The 19,080-nt window shown below is 45.7% G+C and overlaps 1 protein-coding gene across 3 annotated transcripts in view; it reads right to left on the bottom strand.

The window, feature by feature from the left end:
- Positions 1-19,080, bottom strand: part of SMOC2 (SPARC related modular calcium binding 2) — a 642,212-nt gene that overhangs the window by 11,956 nt on the left and 611,176 nt on the right. The window contains exon 13 of one of the 3 annotated variants that reach the window (XM_069769271.1): positions 11,711-11,779. The exons of the other annotated variants lie outside the window; for them this stretch is intronic. Within the exon in view, the coding sequence (XP_069625372.1) occupies positions 11,711-11,779 (69 nt within the window). The remainder of the gene's footprint in view (positions 1-11,710; positions 11,780-19,080) is intronic. 3 annotated transcript variants of the gene reach the window in all.

Below are 19,080 nucleotides of genomic sequence, written 5' to 3'. Positions count from 1 at the left end.
CATTTTTCATATTTCTAGTGCAGTAATGCAGTTCAAATTTCGTGTTTTCAAGTTTGCATGTTTTGGCGCTGCAGTGTGCTGCCCTTTTTACTTAACTATATACGAGTTGGCGACTCTGGGTTCAGCACCTGTTCACACTCAGTCTATGTTTGGATGTGCAGGTCAGGTTTTTGAAATGTATTCTCTAGCCTTCTGATCGTGCACTCCCGCCTCCTAGCCACAGGTGTTTTAATTATAGTAGGTCTAATACCCCTCCACAGAGAGTGAGAATTTGAGTCCAAGAAGAGGTGTCACATGTACCCATTCAGATGGAGACGTTTATTCTCAGCGAGGTAGGTCAAGCGTAGGACCTCGTATAAGAGAGATGCCGTAAAGTGGCTACGAGGTACACATAAATATGGCCATTTTTATGCGCAAAAAGCTCTCATTTTTCATATTTCTAGTGCAGTAATGCAGTTCAAATTTCGTGTTTTCAAGTTTGCATGTTTTGGCGCTGCAGTGTGCTGCCCTTTTTACTTAACTATATACGAGTTGGCGACTCTGGGTTCAGCACCTGTTCACACTCAGTCTATGTTTGGATGTGCAGGTCAGGTTTTTGAAATGTATTCTCTAGCCTTCTGATCGTGCACTCCCGCCTCCTAGCCACAGGTGTTTTAATTATAGTAGGTCTAATACCCCTCCACAGAGAGTGAGAATTTGAGTCCAAGAAGAGGTTTCACATGTACCCATTCAGATGGAGACGTTTATTCTCAGCGAGGTAGGTCAAGCGTAGGACCTCGTATAAGAGAGATGCCGTAAAGTGGCTACGAGGTACACATAAATATGGCCATTTTTATGCGCTAAAAGCTCTCATTTTTCATATTTCTAGTGCAGTAATGCAGTTCAAATTTCGTGTTTTCAAGTTTGCATGTTTTGGCGCTGCAGTGTGCTGCCCTTTTTACTTAACTATATACGAGTTGGCGACTCTGGGTTCAGCACCTGTTCACACTCAGTCTATGTTTGGATGTGCAGGTCAGGTTTTTGAAATGTATTCTCTAGCCTTCTGATCGTGCACTCCCGCCTCCTAGCCACAGGTGTTTTAATTATAGTAGGTCTAATACCCCTCCACAGAGAGTGAGAATTTGAGTCCAAGAAGAGGTTTCACATGTACCCATTCAGATGGAGACGTTTATTCTCAGCGAGGTAGGTCAAGCGTAGGACCTCGTATAAGAGAGATGCCGTAAAGTGGCTACGAGGTACACATAAATATGGCCATTTTTATGCGCTAAAAGCTCTCATTTTTCATATTTCTAGTGCAGTAATGCAGTTCAAATTTCGTGTTTTCAAGTTTGCATGTTTTGGCGCTGCAGTGTGCTGCCCTTTTTACTTAACTATATACGAGTTGGCGACTCTGGGTTCAGCACCTGTTCACACTCAGTCTATGTTTGGATGTGCAGGTCAGGTTTTTGAAATGTATTCTCTAGCCTTCTGATCGTGCACTCCCGCCTCCTAGCCACAGGTGTTTTAATTATAGTAGGTCTAATACCCCTCCACAGAGAGTGAGAATTTGAGTCCAAGAAGAGGTTTCACATGTACCCATTCAGATGGAGACGTTTATTCTTAGCGAGGTAGGTCAAGCGTAGGACCTCGTATAAGAGAGATGCCGTAAAGTGGCTACGAGGTACACATAAATATGGCCATTTTTATGCGCTAAAAGCTCTCATTTTTCATATTTCTAGTGCAGTAATGCAGTTCAAATTTCGTGTTTTCAAGTTTGCATGTTTTGGCGCTGCAGTGTGCTGCCCTTTTTACTTAACTATATACGAGTTGGCGACTCTGGGTTCAGCACCTGTTCACACTCAGTCTATGTTTGGATGTGCAGGTCAGGTTTTTGAAATGTATTCTCTAGCCTTCTGATCGTGCACTCCCGCCTCCTAGCCACAGGTGTTTTAATTATAGTAGGTCTAATACCCCTCCACAGAGAGTGAGAATTTGAGTCCAAGAAGAGGTTTCACATGTACCCATTCAGATGGAGACGTTTATTCTCAGCGAGGTAGGTCAAGCGTAGGACCTTGTATAAGAGAGATGCCGTAAAGTGGCTACGAGGTACACATAAATATGGCCATTTTTATGCGCTAAAAGCTCTCATTTTTCATATTTCTAGTGCAGTAATGCAGTTCAAATTTCGTGTTTTCAAGTTTGCATGTTTTGGCGCTGCAGTGTGCTGCCCTTTTTACTTAACTATATACGAGTTGGCGACTCTGGGTTCAGCACCTGTTCACACTCAGTCTATGTTTGGATGTGCAGGTCAGGTTTTTGAAATGTATTCTCTAGCCTTCTGATCGTGCACTCCCGCCTCCTAGCCACAGGTGTTTTAATTATAGTAGGTCTAATACCCCTCCACAGAGAGTGAGAATTTGAGTCCAAGAAGAGGTTTCACATGTACCCATTCAGATGGAGACGTTTATTCTCAGCGAGGTAGGTCAAGCGTAGGACCTCGTATAAGAGAGATGCCGTAAAGTGGCTACGAGGTACACATAAATATGGCCATTTTTATGCGCTAAAAGCTCTAATTTTTCATATTTCTAGTGCAGTAATGCAGTTCAAATTTCGTGTTTTCAAGTTTGCATGTTTTGGCGCTGCAGTGTGCTGCCCTTTTTACTTAACTATATACGAGTTGGCGACTCTGGGTTCAGCACCTGTTCACACTCAGTCTATGTTTGGATGTGCAGGTCAGGTTTTTGAAATGTATTCTCTAGCCTTCTGATCGTGCACTCCCGCCTCCTAGCCACAGGTGTTTTAATTACAGTAGGTCTAATACCCCTCCACAGAGAGTGAGAATTTGAGTCCAAGAAGAGGTTTCACATGTACCCATTCAGATGGAGACGTTTATTCTCAGCGAGGTAGGTCAAGCGTAGGACCTCGTATAAGAGAGATGCCGTAAAGTGGCTACGAGGTACACATAAATATGGCCATTTTTATGCGCTAAAAGCTCTCATTTTTCATATTTCTAGTGCAGTAATGCAGTTCAAATTTCGTGTTTTCAAGTTTGCATGTTTTGGCGCTGCAGTGTGCTGCCCTTTTTACTTAACTATATACGAGTTGGCGACTCTGGGTTCAGCACCTGTTCACACTCAGTCTATGTTTGGATGTGCAGGTCAGGTTTTTGAAATGTATTCTCTAGCCTTCTGATCGTGCACTCCCGCCTCCTAGCCACAGGTGTTTTAATTATAGTAGGTCTAATACCCCTCCACAGAGAGTGAGAATTTGAGTCCAAGAAGAGGTTTCACATGTACCCATTCAGATGGAGACGTTTATTCTCAGCGAGGTAGGTCAAGCGTAGGACCTCGTATAAGAGAGATGCCGTAAAGTGGCTACGAGGTACACATAAATATGGCCATTTTTATGCACTAAAAGCTCTCATTTTTCATATTTCTAGTGCAGTAATGCAGTTCAAATTTCGTGTTTTCAAGTTTGCATGTTTTGGCGCTGCAGTGTGCTGCCCTTTTTACTTAACTGATGAGACTAAGTCTCCCAGTAAGCGGCACCTGCTGTCACTGTTATTAGTGACAGCAGAAAAAGCCCGACGGAAGCAGCAGTCTCATCGTCCCATGCCTGCGGCTCACAGTCACAGCTGTGGGGTCACGCTGATATCTGCCAGCATGATCCCGCAGCGCTCTGACCGACAGTCTGCGGTAGCATTACAGCGGGTGGTAGTTACAGTTGCAGGGCCACGCTGACATCTGCCAGCATGATCCCACAGTGCTCTAACGACAGTACCGGCGGTGGTGCTACCGTGGGTGACAGTCACAGCTGCAGGATCACGAAGACATCTGTCAGCATGACCCCGCAGCGCTCTGACCGAAGGTCTTACGGCAATAGGTTACCGCGGGTGACAGTAACAGCTGTGGGGCATGCTGATATCTGCCAGCATAATCCCGCAGTGCTCTGACCAGTGATCTTACCAGAGGTAGCATTACTGCCTATAAGAACCACAGCTACAGTGTTTCCAACACTGTCACACAGATGACAGCATAGGAAACACCATAAGAAGCTGGTAAAATGCAAAACAAAAACTCAACAAATCCGCAGCAAATCCACAAGCATTTTTATACCTGTGCTTTTGCTGCAGATTTGACTGACTCAATTGAAGTCAATGGGTGCAGAACCGCAAAAAGAATTGACATTCTGCAGAACAAAAAGGCACTGCAAATACGCATGGAAATTTACTAATGATGTGCACAGCACTTCAGGATTGTCATTGAATAAGCTTGCATAAGGTTTCCATAGCGTTTTTGGCCCATTTCCGTGTGGAAAAAACCGACGCAAAAATGGATCAAAAACGCATCGTGTGCACACAGCCTTAGGGTTACATTTGGTGGAACCTACCAGCAGCACTAAACAACCACCAATTGGTCACCCATTAACGGTCTTTTAATAGCCTGTTGTCACGTACACACTTCTCAGCATGTGACATGGAGTGCGCCTGTAAGGGTTAATTTATCTCCTCTCACTCAATCCAGTACTCATCTTCTGTTTTAGGTTATAAAGTGAGCATAAATCCCCCTGAAACACTCAGCACACCCCAATTACTTAAGGCTGCCACCACTCATCAAACACAGGGGGTGATGAAAAGTTCACACACTCTCTGAAGGCCTATTGGATTCTGTAGCGCGAACAAGGATCAACTTAATAAAGATTATTGGCCTTAATGTAAAAATAAACAGCACTTACAATCTAATATATAAAGTTGTGTGTGTCCGGGATTTGCATCTTCACCGTCGCAGCTACAGCCACAAAATTTTGCACAGTCACATGTCTGGACCCCGAGAGCGTCATAGGCTATGTTGTGAGGCAAAATTTTAACCCCGCGTTTTCCAATTCACCAAACAATTTTGCCCCTATCTACATAATGGGGAAAAAGTGAAAGGAAAAGTGTTGGAGGCAAATTGACAGCTGCCAGATGTGAGCAAGGGGGACTAAAAGAATGAGAGCGATGGCGCCAAAGAGTATATACCGTACAGTTACTAAGGTGGGGCCCCGACATGGGATACTCACCACACACGGGGATAAGAACACACACACAAAATGCGTCACACACTACACGTGCTTGAACACATATACCACCCTCAGCACACATTTCACCACACATACACCAACCTCGCCACATAAAAGTCGAAACACAAAAGTCACCGCTCAATACTCACCACGCGCAAAATTCGCCACATGCTAAACTCGCCACATGCAAAACTAGGCTCACACAAAACTAGCCACACGTGCAAAACTCACCTCATGGAAAACTCGCACACGCGGAAAAATTGCCACATGCACAAAAGTTGCGACACATGCAAAAGTTGCCTCACACAAAACTTGCACATACTCAAAACGCACCACACATAAAACTCGCCACGCGCAAAACTTGCCATGCACAAAACTTGCTGCACACAACTTGCTACACTAACCTGTCACATGCAATTCGACACACAAAAAGTTGCTACATGCATGTCGCCACACAAAACTCATCTCACAAAAGTCGCTACATGCATGTCGCCACACGCAACTCAACACACACAACTTGACACATGAAACTCGCCCTAAAACACACACAAGTCTGGTATTATCCTTCAAAAATAAAGATCTGATTAATAAGCAGACAAACTACAAGAGCAACGACTGTACCATATAGGAAATACGGCAGCTGTCAGTCAAATGACCTGTCTATTATGTGTATGTGTGTTGTGAATTCTGTGGCAGAGTTCACTCCTGTGGTCACAAGTGGTACTTCGCCTGATTCTCTCTGGGATCTTCCGTTTGTGGAGGAAAGTGGTACTGCAGCTTCTGAGTTTTCTCCCTCAGGTGATCTGGTGAGCTCGTTAGCTTCTTCTCTACTTAACTCCACCTGATGCTTTGATCCATGCTTCCTGTCAATGTTCCAGTGTTGGACTGGTTTTTTCCCTGGATCATTCCTGTGGCCTGCTGCTCTGCAAAGCTAAGTTTTGCTTTTGTTATTTTGTTGCTATTTTTCAGTCCAGCTTGCTTTATTGGTTTTTTCTCGCCTGCTGGAAGCTCTGAGACGCAGAGGGACGACCTCTGTACCGTTAGTCGGTGCGGAGGGTCTTTTTGTCCCCTCTGCGTGGTTATTTATAGGTTTTTGTGCTGACCGCAAAGTTATCTTCCCTATCCTCGTTCTATTCAGCTAGTCGGGCCTCACTTTGCTAAATCTGTTTCATCTCTATGTTTGTGTTTTCATCTTACTCACAGTCATTATATGTGGGGGGCTGCCTTTTCCTTTGGGGAATTTCTCTGAGGCAAGGTAGGCTTATTTTTCTATCTTCAGGAATAGCTAGTTTCTCAGGCTGTGACGAGGCGCCTAGGTTCTGGTCAGGAACGCTCCACGGCTACCTTTAGTGTGGTTTGATAGGATCAGGGATTGCGGTCTGCAGAGTTCCCACGTCTCAGAGCTCGTTCTTTAATTTTGGGTGTTTGTCAGATCACTGTATGTGTTCTGACCGCTATGTCCATTGTGTTACTGAATTGGTTAACATAACAGTACAGGAAGCCATAAGTGCTAATGATTCTCAATAGAGGGAAAAAAGAAGTTCTGGGACCATTTTTTTTTCTTTGCACTGTGTTTTGTCTTTTTTTTCCCCTAGACATTTGGGTGGTTCAGGACACAGGTGTGGACATGGAGATTCAGGGTCTGTGCTCTTCAATGGATAATCTCGTTATAAATGTGCAAAAGATTCAAGATTTGGTGGTTCAGAAGCCTATGTTAGAACCAAGAATTCCTATTCCTGATTTGTTTTATGGTGATAGAGTCAAGTTTGTGAATTTCAAAAATAATTGCAAACTGTTTTTGGCCTTGAAACCTCACTCCTCTGGTGACCCAGCTCAACAAGTGAGAATTATTATTTCTTTTTTGCGTGGCGACCCTCAGGATTGGGCATTTTCTCTTGCGTCGGGAGATCCTGCATTAAGTAATATTGATGCGTTTTTCCTGGCGCTCGGATTGCTGTACGATGAGCCTAATTCAGTGGATCAGGCAGAGAAAAATTTGCTGGCTTTGTGTCAGGGTCAGGATGAGATAGAGGTATACTGTCAAAAATTTAGAAAGTGGTCTGTACTCACTCAATGGAATGAAGCTGCGCTCGCAGCGATTTTCAGAAAGGGTCTCTCTGAAGCCCTTAAAGATGTCATGGTGGGATTTCCTATGCCTGATGGTCTGAATGAATCTATGTCTTTGGCCATTCAGATCGGTCGACGCTTGCGTGAGCCTAAATCTGTGCACCATTTGGCGGTATTACCTGAGCTTAAACCTGAGCCTATGCAGTGCGATAGGACTTTGTCCAGAGTTGAATGGCATAAACACAGACGTCTGAATGGTCTGTGTTTCTACTGTGGTGATTCCACTCATGCCATCTCTGATTGTCCTAAGCGCTCTAAGCGGTTCTCTATGTCTGCCACCATTGGTACGGTACAGTCAAAATTTCTTCTGTCCGTTACCTTGATCTGCTCTTTGTCATCATATTCTGTCATGGCATTTGTGGATTCAGGCGCTGCCCTGAATTTGATGGACTTAGAGTATGCTAAGCGTTGTGGGTTTTTCTTGGAGCCCTTGCAGTGTCCTATTCCATTGAGAGGAATTGATGCTACACCTTTGGCCAAGAATAAGCCTCAGTACTGGACCCAGCTGACCATGTGCATGGCTCCTGCACATCAGGAGGATATTCGCTTTCTGGTGTTGCATAATCTGCATGATGTGGTCGTTTTGGGGTTGCCATGGCTACAAGTCCATAATCCAGTATTAGATTGGAAATCCATGTCGGTTTCCAGCTGGGGTTGTCAGGGGGTACATGGTGATGTTCCATTTCTGTCAATTTCGTCATCCACCCCTTCTGAGGTCCCAGAGTTCTTGTCTGATTACCGAGATGTATTTGATGAGCCCAAGTCCGATACCCTACCTCCGCATAGGGATTGTGATTGTGCTATCAATTTGATTCCTGGTAGTAAATTCCCAAAAGGTCGATTGTTTAATTTGTCCGTGCTTGAGCACACCGCTATGTGCAGTTATGTGAAGGAATCCCTGGAGAAGGGGTATATTCGCCCGTCATCGTCGCCATTAGGAGCAGGGTTCTTTTTTGTAGCCAAGAAGGATGGTTCGCTGAGACCTTGTATAGATTACCGCCTTCTAAATAAGATCACGGTTAAATTTCAGTACCCCTTGCCATTGTTATCTGATCTGTTTGCTCGGATTAAGGGGGCTAGTTGGTTCACAAAGATAGATCTTCGTGGTGCGTATAATCTGGTGCGAATTAAGCAGGGCGATGAATGGAAAACTGCATTTAATACGCCCGAGGGTCATTTTGATTATCTTGTGATGCCGTTCGGACTTGCCAATGCTCCATCAGTGTTTCAGTCCTTTATGCATGACATCTTCCGAGAGTACCTGGATAAATTCCTGATTGTGTACTTGGATGACATTTTGATCTTCTCGGATGATTGGGAGTCTCATGTGAAGCAGGTCAGAACGGTTTTTCAGGTCCTGCGTGCTAATTCTTTGTTTGTGAAGGGATCAAAGTGTCTCTTTGGTGTGCAGAAGGTTTCATTTTTGGGGTTCATCTTTTCCCCTTCTGCTATCGAGATGGATCCTGTTAAGGTCCAAGCCATCCATGATTGGACTCAGCCGACATCTCTGAAAAGTCTGCAAAAGTTCCTGGGCTTTGCTAATTTTTATCGTCGCTTCATCTGCAATTTTTCTAGTATTGCTAAACCATTGACCGATTTGACCAAGAAGGGTGCTGATGTGGTCAATTGGTCTTCTGCTGCTGTGGAGGCTTTTCAAGAGTTGAAGCGTCGTTTTTCTTCTGCCCCTGTGTTGTGTCAACCAGATGTTTCTCTTCCGTTCCAGGTCGAAGTTGATGCTTCTGAGATTGGAGCAGGGGCTGTTTTGTCACAGAGAGGTTCAGGTTGCTCAGTGATGAAACCATGCGCTTTCTTTTCCAGGAAGTTTTCGCCTGCTGAGCGAAATTATGATGTGGGCAACCGAGAGTTGCTGGCCATGAAGTGGGCATTCGAGGAGTGGCGTCATTGGCTTGAAGGAGCTAAGCATCGCGTGGTGGTATTGACTGATCATAAGAACTTGACTTATCTTGAGTCTGCCAAGCGCTTGAATCCTAGACAAGCTCGTTGGTCGTTGTTTTTTGCCCGTTTTGACTTTGTGATTTCGTACCTTCCGGGCTCTAAAAATGTGAAGGCGGATGCTCTGTCTAGGAGTTTTGTACCCGACTCTCCGGGCTTATCTGAGCCGGCGGGTATCCTCAAGGAAGGAGTAATTGTGTCTGCCATCTCCCCTGATTTGCGGCGGGTGCTGCAAAAATTTCAGGCTAATAAACCTGATCGTTGCCCAGCGGAGAAATTGTTTGTCCCTGATAGGTGGACGAATAGAGTTATCTCTGAACTTCATTGTTCGGTGTTGGCTGGTCATCCTGGAATCTTTGGTACCAGAGAGTTAGTGGCTAGATCCTTTTGGTGGCCCTCTCTGTCGTGGGATGTGCGTACTTTTGTGCAGTCCTGTGGGATTTGTGCTCGGGCTAAGCCCTGCTGTTCTCGTGCCAGTGGGTTGCTTTTGCCCTTGCCGGTCCCGAAGAGGCCTTGGACACATATCTCTATGGATTTTATTTCTGACCTTCCCGTTTCTCAAAAGATGTCAGTCATTTGGGTGGTCTGTGATCGCTTTTCTAAGATGGTCCATCTGGTACCCTTGTCTAAATTGCCTTCCTCCTCTGATTTGGTGCCTTTGTTCTTCCAGCATGTGGTTCGTTTGCATGGCATTCCAGAGAATATTGTTTCTGACAGAGGTTCCCAGTTTGTTTGGAGGTTTTGGCGAGCCTTTTGTGGTAGGATGGGCATTGACTTGTCTTTTTCCTCGGCTTTCCATCCTCAGACTAATGGCCAGACCGAACGAACCAATCAAACCTTGGAAACATATCTGAGGTGCTTTGTTTCTGCTGATCAGGATGACTGGGTGTCCTTTTTGCCTTTGGCTGAGTTCGCCCTTAATAATCGGGCCAGCTCGGCTACCTTGGTTTCACCGTTTTTCTGCAATTCTGGGTTCCATCCTCGTTTCTCTTCTGGACAGGTTGAGTCTTCGGACTGTCCTGGTGTGGATACTGTGGTGGACAGGTTGCAGCAGATTTGGACTCAGGTAGTGGACAATTTGACCTTGTCCCAGGAGAAGGCTCAACGTTTCGCTAATCGCAGACGCCGTGTGGGTCCCCGACTTCGTGTTGGGGATCTGGTTTGGTTATCTTCTCGTCATATTCCTATGAAGGTTTCCTCTCCTAAGTTTAAATCTCGTTTTATTGGTCCGTATAGGATTTCTGAGGTTCTTAATCCTGTGTCTTTTCGTCTGACCCTTCCAGATTCTTTTTCCATACATAACGTATTCCATAGGTCATTGTTGCGGAGATACGTGGCACCTATGGTTCCATCTGTTGAGCCTCCTGCCCCGGTTTTGGTGGAGGGGGAATTGGAGTATATTGTGGAGAAGATTTTGGATTCTCGTGTTTCAAGACGGAAACTCCAGTATCTGGTTAAATGGAAGGGTTATGCTCAGGAAGATAATTCCTGGGTTTTTGCCTCTGATGCCCATGCTCCCGATCTTGTTCGTGCCTTTCATGTGGCTCATCCTGGTCGGCCTGGGGGCTCTGGTGAGGGTTCGGTGACCTCTCCTCAAGGGGGGGGTACTGTTGTGAATTCTGTGGCAGAGTTCACTCCTGTGGTCACAAGTGGTACTTCGGCTGATTCTCTCTGGGATCTTCCGTTTGTGGAGGAAAGTGGTACTGCAGCTTCTGAGTTTTCTCCCTCAGGTGATCTGGTGAGCTCGTTAGCTTCTTCTCTACTTAACTCCACCTGATGCTTTGATCCATGCTTCCTGTCAATGTTCCAGTGTTGGACTGGTTTTTTCCCTGGATCATTCCTGTGGCCTGCTGCTCTGCAAAGCTAAGTTTTGCTTTTGTTATTTTGTTGCTATTTTTCAGTCCAGCTTGCTTTATTGGTTTTTTCTCGCCTGCTGGAAGCTCTGAGATGCAGAGGGACGACCTCCGTACCGTTAGTCGGTGCGGAGGGTCTGTTTGTCCCCTCTGCGTGGTTATTTATAGGTTTTTGTGCTGACCGCAAAGTTATCTTCCCTATCCTCGTTCTATTCAGCTAGTCGGGCCTCACTTTGCTAAATCTGTTTCATCTCTATGTTTGTGTTTTCATCTTACTCACAGTCATTATATGTGGGGGGCTGCCTTTTCCTTTGGGGAATTTCTCTGAGGCAAGGTAGGCTTACTTTTCTATCTTCAGGAATAGCTAGTTTCTCAGGCTGTGACGAGGCGCCTAGGTTCTGGTCAGGAGCGCTCCACGGCTACCTTTAGTGTGGTTTGATAGGATCAGGGATTGCGGTCTGCAGAGTTCCCACGTCTCAGAGCTCGTTCTTTAATTTTGGGAGTTTGTCAGATCAATGTATGTGTTCTGACCGCTATGTCCATTGTGTTACTGAATTGGTTAACATAACATATGTGTGAGCTAATATATACTGCCAGGGGGGAAGGGCTTCCTGTTGGCTGGGGATTTATCAGTCAGACTGACCCATAGAAGTGCTAGTCGGGCGCGAAATGGCCGTCGCCAGGCTTGCCGCACTCTGTACATCTGCCGTGAAGTATTTATTATGAGTAAATAAAGATACCTGTCTCGGAAGGTTCGGTGAGTGCTGCCTCTTCTTTTCTTCGTTGTTGGACTTACAAACATGTATATACTGATGGGAAAATGAGAGGTGTGGGGTGAAAATGAGAGTTGTGAGGTGAAAATGAAAAGGTGTGAGTGCAAAATGAGAGGAGTGAGGGAAAATAGTGGAGTGATCAGAAAATGACAGACTTGAGGTCGAAATGACAAGTGTTAGGGGGGAATGAGAGGTGTGAGGGAGAAAATGAAAGATGTAAGGGGGAATATGAGAGGCGATATGGGAAAATAAGAGAAGTGAGGTGCTATAACTAAAGGTACCGTCACACTAGACGATATCGCTAGCGATCCGTGACGTTGCAGCGTCCTCGCTAGCGATATCGTCCAGTGTGACAGGCAGCAGCGATCAGGCCCCTGCTGTGCTGTCGCTGGTCGGGGAAGAAAGTCCAGAACTTTATTTGGTCGCTGGACTCCCCGCAGACATCGCTGAATCGGCGTGTGACACCGATTCAGCGATGTCTTCACTGGTAACCAGGGTAAACATCGGGTAACTAAGCGCAGGGCCGCGCTTAGTAACCTGATGTTTACCCTGGTTACCATCCTAAAAGTAAAAAAAAAAAAACAGTACATACTTACCTACAGCCGTCTGTCCTCCAGCGCTGTGCTCTGCTCTCCTCCTGTACTGGCTGTGAGCGTCGGTCAGCCGGAAAGCAGAGCGGTGACATCACCGCTCTGCTTTCCGGCCGCTGTGCTCACAGCCAGTACAGGAGGAGAGCAGAGCACAGCGCTGGAGGACAGACGGCTGTAGGTAAGTATGTACTGTTTTTTTTTTTTTACTTTTAGGATGGTAACCAGGGTAAACATCGGGTTACTAAGCGCGGCCCTGCGCTTAGTTACCCGATGTTTACCCTGGTTACCGGCATCGTTGGTCGCTGGAGAGCAGTCTGTGTGACAGCTCTCCAGCGACCAAACAGCGACGCTGCAGCGATCCGGATCGTTGTCGGTATCGCTGCAGCGTCGCTAAGTGTGACGGTACCTTAACCACAGATATTTACTATGCCCAGGCAACGCCGGGCTCTTCAGCTAGTAAATATCCTGTTTTCCCTGAGGGAAGGAGAGTAAATCATGGAGCACATCAGCCTTTAAGCTGCTCCCATATGTGAACACTTAATTTTGTGTCACCCAGCTTTTTATAGTCTGGACCGTAGGCTCATAGTTCCAGGTTAACCTGGATTGGCACATTTCAAATATCCTGTGCCCCTTCCCTTCGCCATAAATACAGACAATAGGAAATATTCTGGCTAGTACAGTCTATTTGCTAACCCCCTATGAAGCTCATTGAAACTGCATTTTTGACACCTCTAGATGCTCCCAGAAGATTCCTCCTGTGGTCCCAAGTCCTACATAAGAGCAGGCAGACACTATATCCTTTGTGCTTACAATTCTGGTATATCCAGTTTCACCCTTCTGTCAACTAAAGGTAACTCTACTGCTGTTTCCCTTATTGATTATATATTTCCTTTACACCTGTTTACACAGATAGTGCACTGTAAACGATGCACGCTTAGCAATCTGTAATAGATCTGTAATACTTTGCTCAGTGCGCATAGGCTGCCATGGTTCTCGGCAATGCAAGGACTGTTGCAAAAGATCTTTTCACCCAATTAATTTCTTGTTCATTGAGTGATTAGCAGCCTATTTACACTGTCAGATTACATCTTAAGAACACTAATTCACGGTGCTTATTGATGGGCAGAGATTAGAGTTGAGCGATACCTTCCGATATCAAGAAGTATCGTTATTGGATTGGATTGGCCGATATACCAAAAATATTGGATATCGCCGATACCGATACCCGATACCAATGCAAGTCAATGGGACACAATTATCGGAATGTAAATAAGCCCTTTCTGTCCTTCTACATCCTGTTCCGGAGGGGGGAAGAGTGTGGGCGGTGCGTGGGCGGACAGTGTGCTTGTCTGTGTGTGCGGGCCTGCCGGAGCTCTGTGCAGCCTGTGGGGGCTCTGTGCGGGCTTGCTGGGGCTCTGTACGGGCTGCCGGGGCTCTGTACGGGCTTTTAGGGGCTCTGTGCGAGCTGCCGGGGCTCTGTACGGGCTTGCCGGGGCTCTATGCGGGCTGCCAGGGCTCTGTGCGGGCTTGCCGGGGCTCTGTGCGGGATTGCCGGGGCTCTGTGCGGGCTGCTGGGGCTCTGTGTGGGCTTGCCGGGGCTCTGTGTGGGCTTGCCGGGGCTCTGTGCGGCCTGCCGGGGCTCTGTGCAGGCTGCCGGGGGTCTGTGCAGGCATCGTCCGATGGGACTACAAGTCCCATCGAACGATGCCTGCAACAGTGACAGTGATTGACACATTAGCCAATGAAGGGACAGTAGTAGTCCCATCATCCGGCTAATGTGTTGAATGTAAAAAAAAAAAACATACATACAACATACATACTACATACATTACATTCATTCATTAAATACAATACATGCATATAAACATACAGTACATATAACATAGAGTACATACTCACCATTACTTGTCATTTTGATCCCCGAAGCCAGTGTCACCTGTAAAAAATATTAAAATAACAAACAACCAATATACTCCCTGTTCGCAGAAATCCACGAGTGTCCCACGACGATCTCCCGTGGAGAACAGCAGCATCTGCTGATGCGACCGCTCTCCAGGGGCTCCAAAAACACAATGACGGGACGAAGGTATCCTTCCGCACTGTATTCCTCCACCGCTGTAAAAAAAATAGTCCCTAGTCTCACTTTTGGCATTGCTGTGTGAGAAATTTTCCCATGCAGCAATTGCCATAAAGTGAGACTTTGTCCTAAGGTAACCTCTCAGTGATGCACTGCAGGAGCAATTGTCTCCTGTCAGTGTGTCACTGAGGGTCCTATAGAGCAGTGACATCACCGGATGTCACTGTTCTATAGGGTAGATCGTTGTGGGACACTCGTTATTAATTGGACTACAGCGGACAGGTAGTATACGGTTTATTATTTTACGCTTTTTGCAGGCGCTAAAGTATGGTAAGTATGGTTAAAATACTTTTTTCCTAATGTGTGCGTGTTTTATTAACCCTTTATTACTATTGGATTAATAATGGATAGGCATCTTATTGACACCTCTCCATTATTAACCCGGCTTAATGTCACCTTAAAATAGCAAGGTGACATTACCCCCTTATTACCCCATATCCCACCGCTACACGGGAATGGGAAGAGAGCGGCTAACTGCCAGAATTGGCGCATCTTACAGTATGTATGTATGTATGTATGTATGTATGTAGTATGTATGTATGTAGTATTTAGTATGTATGTAGTATGTACGTAGTAAGTATGTATGTAGTATGTATGTAGTATGCAGTATGTATGTAGTATGTATGTAGTATGTTGTAAGTATGTTGTATGTATGTATGTAGTAGATATGTAGTATGTATTATGTATGTAGTATTTTTTTTTTACATTAAACACATTAGCCAGATGATGGGACTACTACTGTCCCATCATTGGCTAATGTGTCAATCACTGTCACTGTTGCAGGCATCGTCCGATGGGACTTGTAGTCCCATCGAACAATTGCCTGCACAGACCCCCGGCAGCCCACACAGAGCCCCGGCAAGCCCGCACAGAGCCCCGGCAGGCACGCACAGAGCCCCGGCAGGCACGCACAGTGCCCCGGCAGGCCACACAGAGCCCCGGCAGCCTGCACAGATCCCCGGCAGCCCGTACAGAGCCCCGGCAGGCCGCAGAGAGCCCCGGCAGGCACGCTCAGAGCCCCGGCAGGCACGCACAGAGCCCCGGCAGGCCGCACAGAGCCCCAGCAGGCACGCAAAGATCCCCGGCAGGCATGCACAGAGCCCCAGCAGGCCCGCACAGAGCCCCGGCAGGCACGCATAGAGCCCCGGCAGCCCGCACACAGCCCCTGGCAGACACGCACAGACCCCCAGCAGCCCGCACAGAGCCCCGGCAGCCCACATAGAGCCAAAGCAGGCACGCACAGAGCCCCTGCAGGCCGCACAGAGCCCCGGCAGGCCCGCACAGAGCCCTGGCAGGCCCGCACAGAGCCCCGGCAGGCACACACAGAGCCCCCACGGTCACGCACAGACCCTGCCCACACACACATGCAGTCTTCGCCCACGCACCACCCACACTCCATTATAGTGCATCATTGCACTATGGAAACTTCCGATTCCGGTATCCGATATCGCAAAAATATCGGAACTCAGTATCGGAATTCCGACACAGCAAAATCGGCCAATACCCGCTATTTGGAGTATCGGAATGCTCAATACTATCAGAGATACTTCCCCTAGAAAATAGCAGCACAGTAGAGATGAGTGAGCACTAAATGCTTGGGTGCTCGTTGGTCAAAACAAGCAATTCCTAATACTTACATGCTCGTTTCGAGTAACAAGTATAATGGGAGTCAATGGGAAAGCTTCTATCTGACAGACCCTACAAACAGATCTGGTGGGCAGTGAAAATGTTCAAATGGATGGGAAGAGTGCTGAATGGAAGGAGAACAGCATGGGGAAGACCTCGGGAAGGGTCTCTGACTCCCAGATAGCTGCTGAGAACAATGGTGTCACACTTTTACTCCATGTTAAGAACTGACCATAAATCATTCCAAATGAGAAATTGCATTTTACAAGAAAAAAAATTCATAATCATTGTTTTCCTCTATAATGACTTGTATATAAAGTAAAATTAACCCCTTAAGCCCTGAGGGTGGTTTGCACGTTAATGAACGGGCCAATTTTTACAATTCTGACCACTGTCCCTTTATGAGGTTATAACTCTGGAACACTTCAACGGACCCCGGTGATTCTGACATTGTTTTCTTGAGACATATTGTACTTCATGATAGTGGTAAAATTTCTTTGATATTACCTGCATTTATTTGTGAAAAAAACAGAAATTTGGCAAACATTTTGAAAATTTCGCAATTTTCCAACTTTGAATTTTTATGCCCTTAAATCACAGAGATATGTCACACAAAATACTTAAGTAACATTTCCAAATGTCTACTTTACATCAGCACAATTTGGAAACAAATTTTTTTTTTGTTAGGGGTTTATAAGGGTTAAAAGTTGACCAGCAATTTCTCATTTTTACAACACCATTTTTTTTAGGGACCACATCACATTTGAAGTCATTTTGAGGGTTCTATATGATAGAAAATAACTAAGTGTGACACCATTCTAAAAACAGCACCTCTCAAGGTGCTCAAAACCACATTAAGAAGTTTATTACCCTTTAAGTGTTTCACAGGAATTTTTGGAATATTTATAAAAAATGAACATTTAATTTTTTTTTCACACAAAATTTATTTCAGCTCCAATTTGTTTTATTTTACCAAGGGTAATAGGAGAAAGTGGACCCCAAAAGTTGTTCTACAATATGTCTTGAGTACCTCGATACACCATATGTGGGGTTAAACCACTGTTTGGGCGCATGGCAGAGCTCGGAAGGGAAGGAGCACGATTTGACTTTTCAATGCAAAATTTGCTGGAATTGAGATGGGACGCCATGTTGTGTTTGAAGGGCCACTAATGTGCCTAAACATTGAAACCCCTCCACAAGTGACGCCATTTTGCAAAGTAGACTCCCTAAGGAACTTATCTAGATGTGTGGTGAGCACTTGACCCACCAAGTGCTTCACAGAAGTTTATAATGTAGAGCCGTAAAAATAAAAAATATTTTTTCACACAAATTAAAATCTAGCCCTAATTTTTTTATTTTACCAAGGTTACCAGAAAAAATTGTACCCCAAACATTGTTGTGCAATTTGTCCTGAGTACGCTGATACCCCATATGTGGGGGTAAACCACTGTTTGGGTGCATGGCAGAGCTCGGGAGGGAAGGAGCGCCGTTTGACTTTTCAATGCAAAATTGGCTGGAATTGAGATGGGACGCCATGTTGTGTTGGGGAGCCCCTGATGTTCCTAAATATTGAAACCCCCCACAAGTGACACCATTTTGGAAAGTAGACCCCATAAGGATCTTATCTAGATTTGTTGTGAGAGCACTGAACCCCCAAGTGTTTCACTACAGTTTATAACGCAGAGCCATGAAAATAAAAATAATTTTTTTTTCTTCAACACTCAGTTTTGTATTTTCCCAAGGGTAACAGGAGAAATTGGTCCCCAAAAGTTGTTGTCCAATTTGTCTTGAGTACCCTGATACCCCATATGTGGGGAACCACTGTTTGTGCGCATGGCAGAGCTCGGAAGGGAAGGAGCACCATTTGGAATGCAGACTTAGATGGATTGGTCTGCAGGCATCACGTTGCATTTGCAGAGCCCCTGATGAACCTAAACAGTGGAAACCCCCCACAAGCGACCCCATATTGGAACCTGGACCCCCCAAGGAACTTATCTTGTTGTGTTGTGAGAACTTTGAACCCCCAAGTATTTCACTACAGTTTATAACGCAGAGCCTTGAAAATAAAAAATCATTTTTTCTCACAAAAATGTTTTTTTAGCCCCCCAAATTTTTATTTTCCAAGGGTAACACGAGAAATTGGACCACAGAAGTTGTTGGCCAACTTGTCCTGAGTACGCTGATACCCCATATGTTGGGGTAAACCCCTGTTTGGGCGCACGGGAGAGCTCGGATGGGAAGGAGTACTGTTTTCCTTTTTCAATGAAGAATTGGCTGGAATTGAGATTGGACACCATGTCGCGTTTGGAGAGCCCTGATGTGCCTAAACAGTGGAAACCCCCCAAATCTAACTGAAACCCTAACCCAAACACACCCCTAATCCCAACCACACCCCTAACCCCAACCACACCCCTAACTCCAACACACACCCCTAACCCTTATCCCACCCATAACCCTAACCACACCCCTAACCCTTACACACCCCTAACCCTAATCCCAACCGTAAATTTAATCCAAACCCTAACCCTAGCCCCAAACCTAACCCTAACATAACTTATATTTTTTAAAACATTTTTTTCTCTTTTGCCATGCATCAATAGTCTCAATGGAAGATTAGAAGCTACCATATCCCAATCGGCTCTGCTACAGGCAATGATCAAATCACCTGTATGTAGCAGAATACCTCACTTACTATGAGCTTGAAAAACCGGCCAGCGCTAGCAGTGACAACCATAGAGGTCTCCAGGGCCGGACTGGGACTAAAATTCAGCCCTGGCATTTGAAGTTACACAGGCCCTCTTGTCACATGGTGACTGTATAATATCTTTGTGCACTTGTAGGCAGGGACGGTTTTAGGCAAAGTGGGGCCCTAGACAAAAATATAAAGAATATAAATATAATACATCCCCCATAGAATATAATGTAGCCCTGAATAGAATATAATACAGCCCTCCTCCCCACAGAATATAATGCAGCCCCATCAA

The sequence above is a fragment of the Ranitomeya imitator genome, chromosome 5 (genome assembly GCF_032444005.1).
Source record: "Ranitomeya imitator isolate aRanImi1 chromosome 5, aRanImi1.pri, whole genome shotgun sequence".
Taxonomy (NCBI): Eukaryota; Metazoa; Chordata; class Amphibia; order Anura; family Dendrobatidae; genus Ranitomeya; species Ranitomeya imitator.
This window is presented reverse-complemented; position numbering and strand designations above follow the sequence as displayed.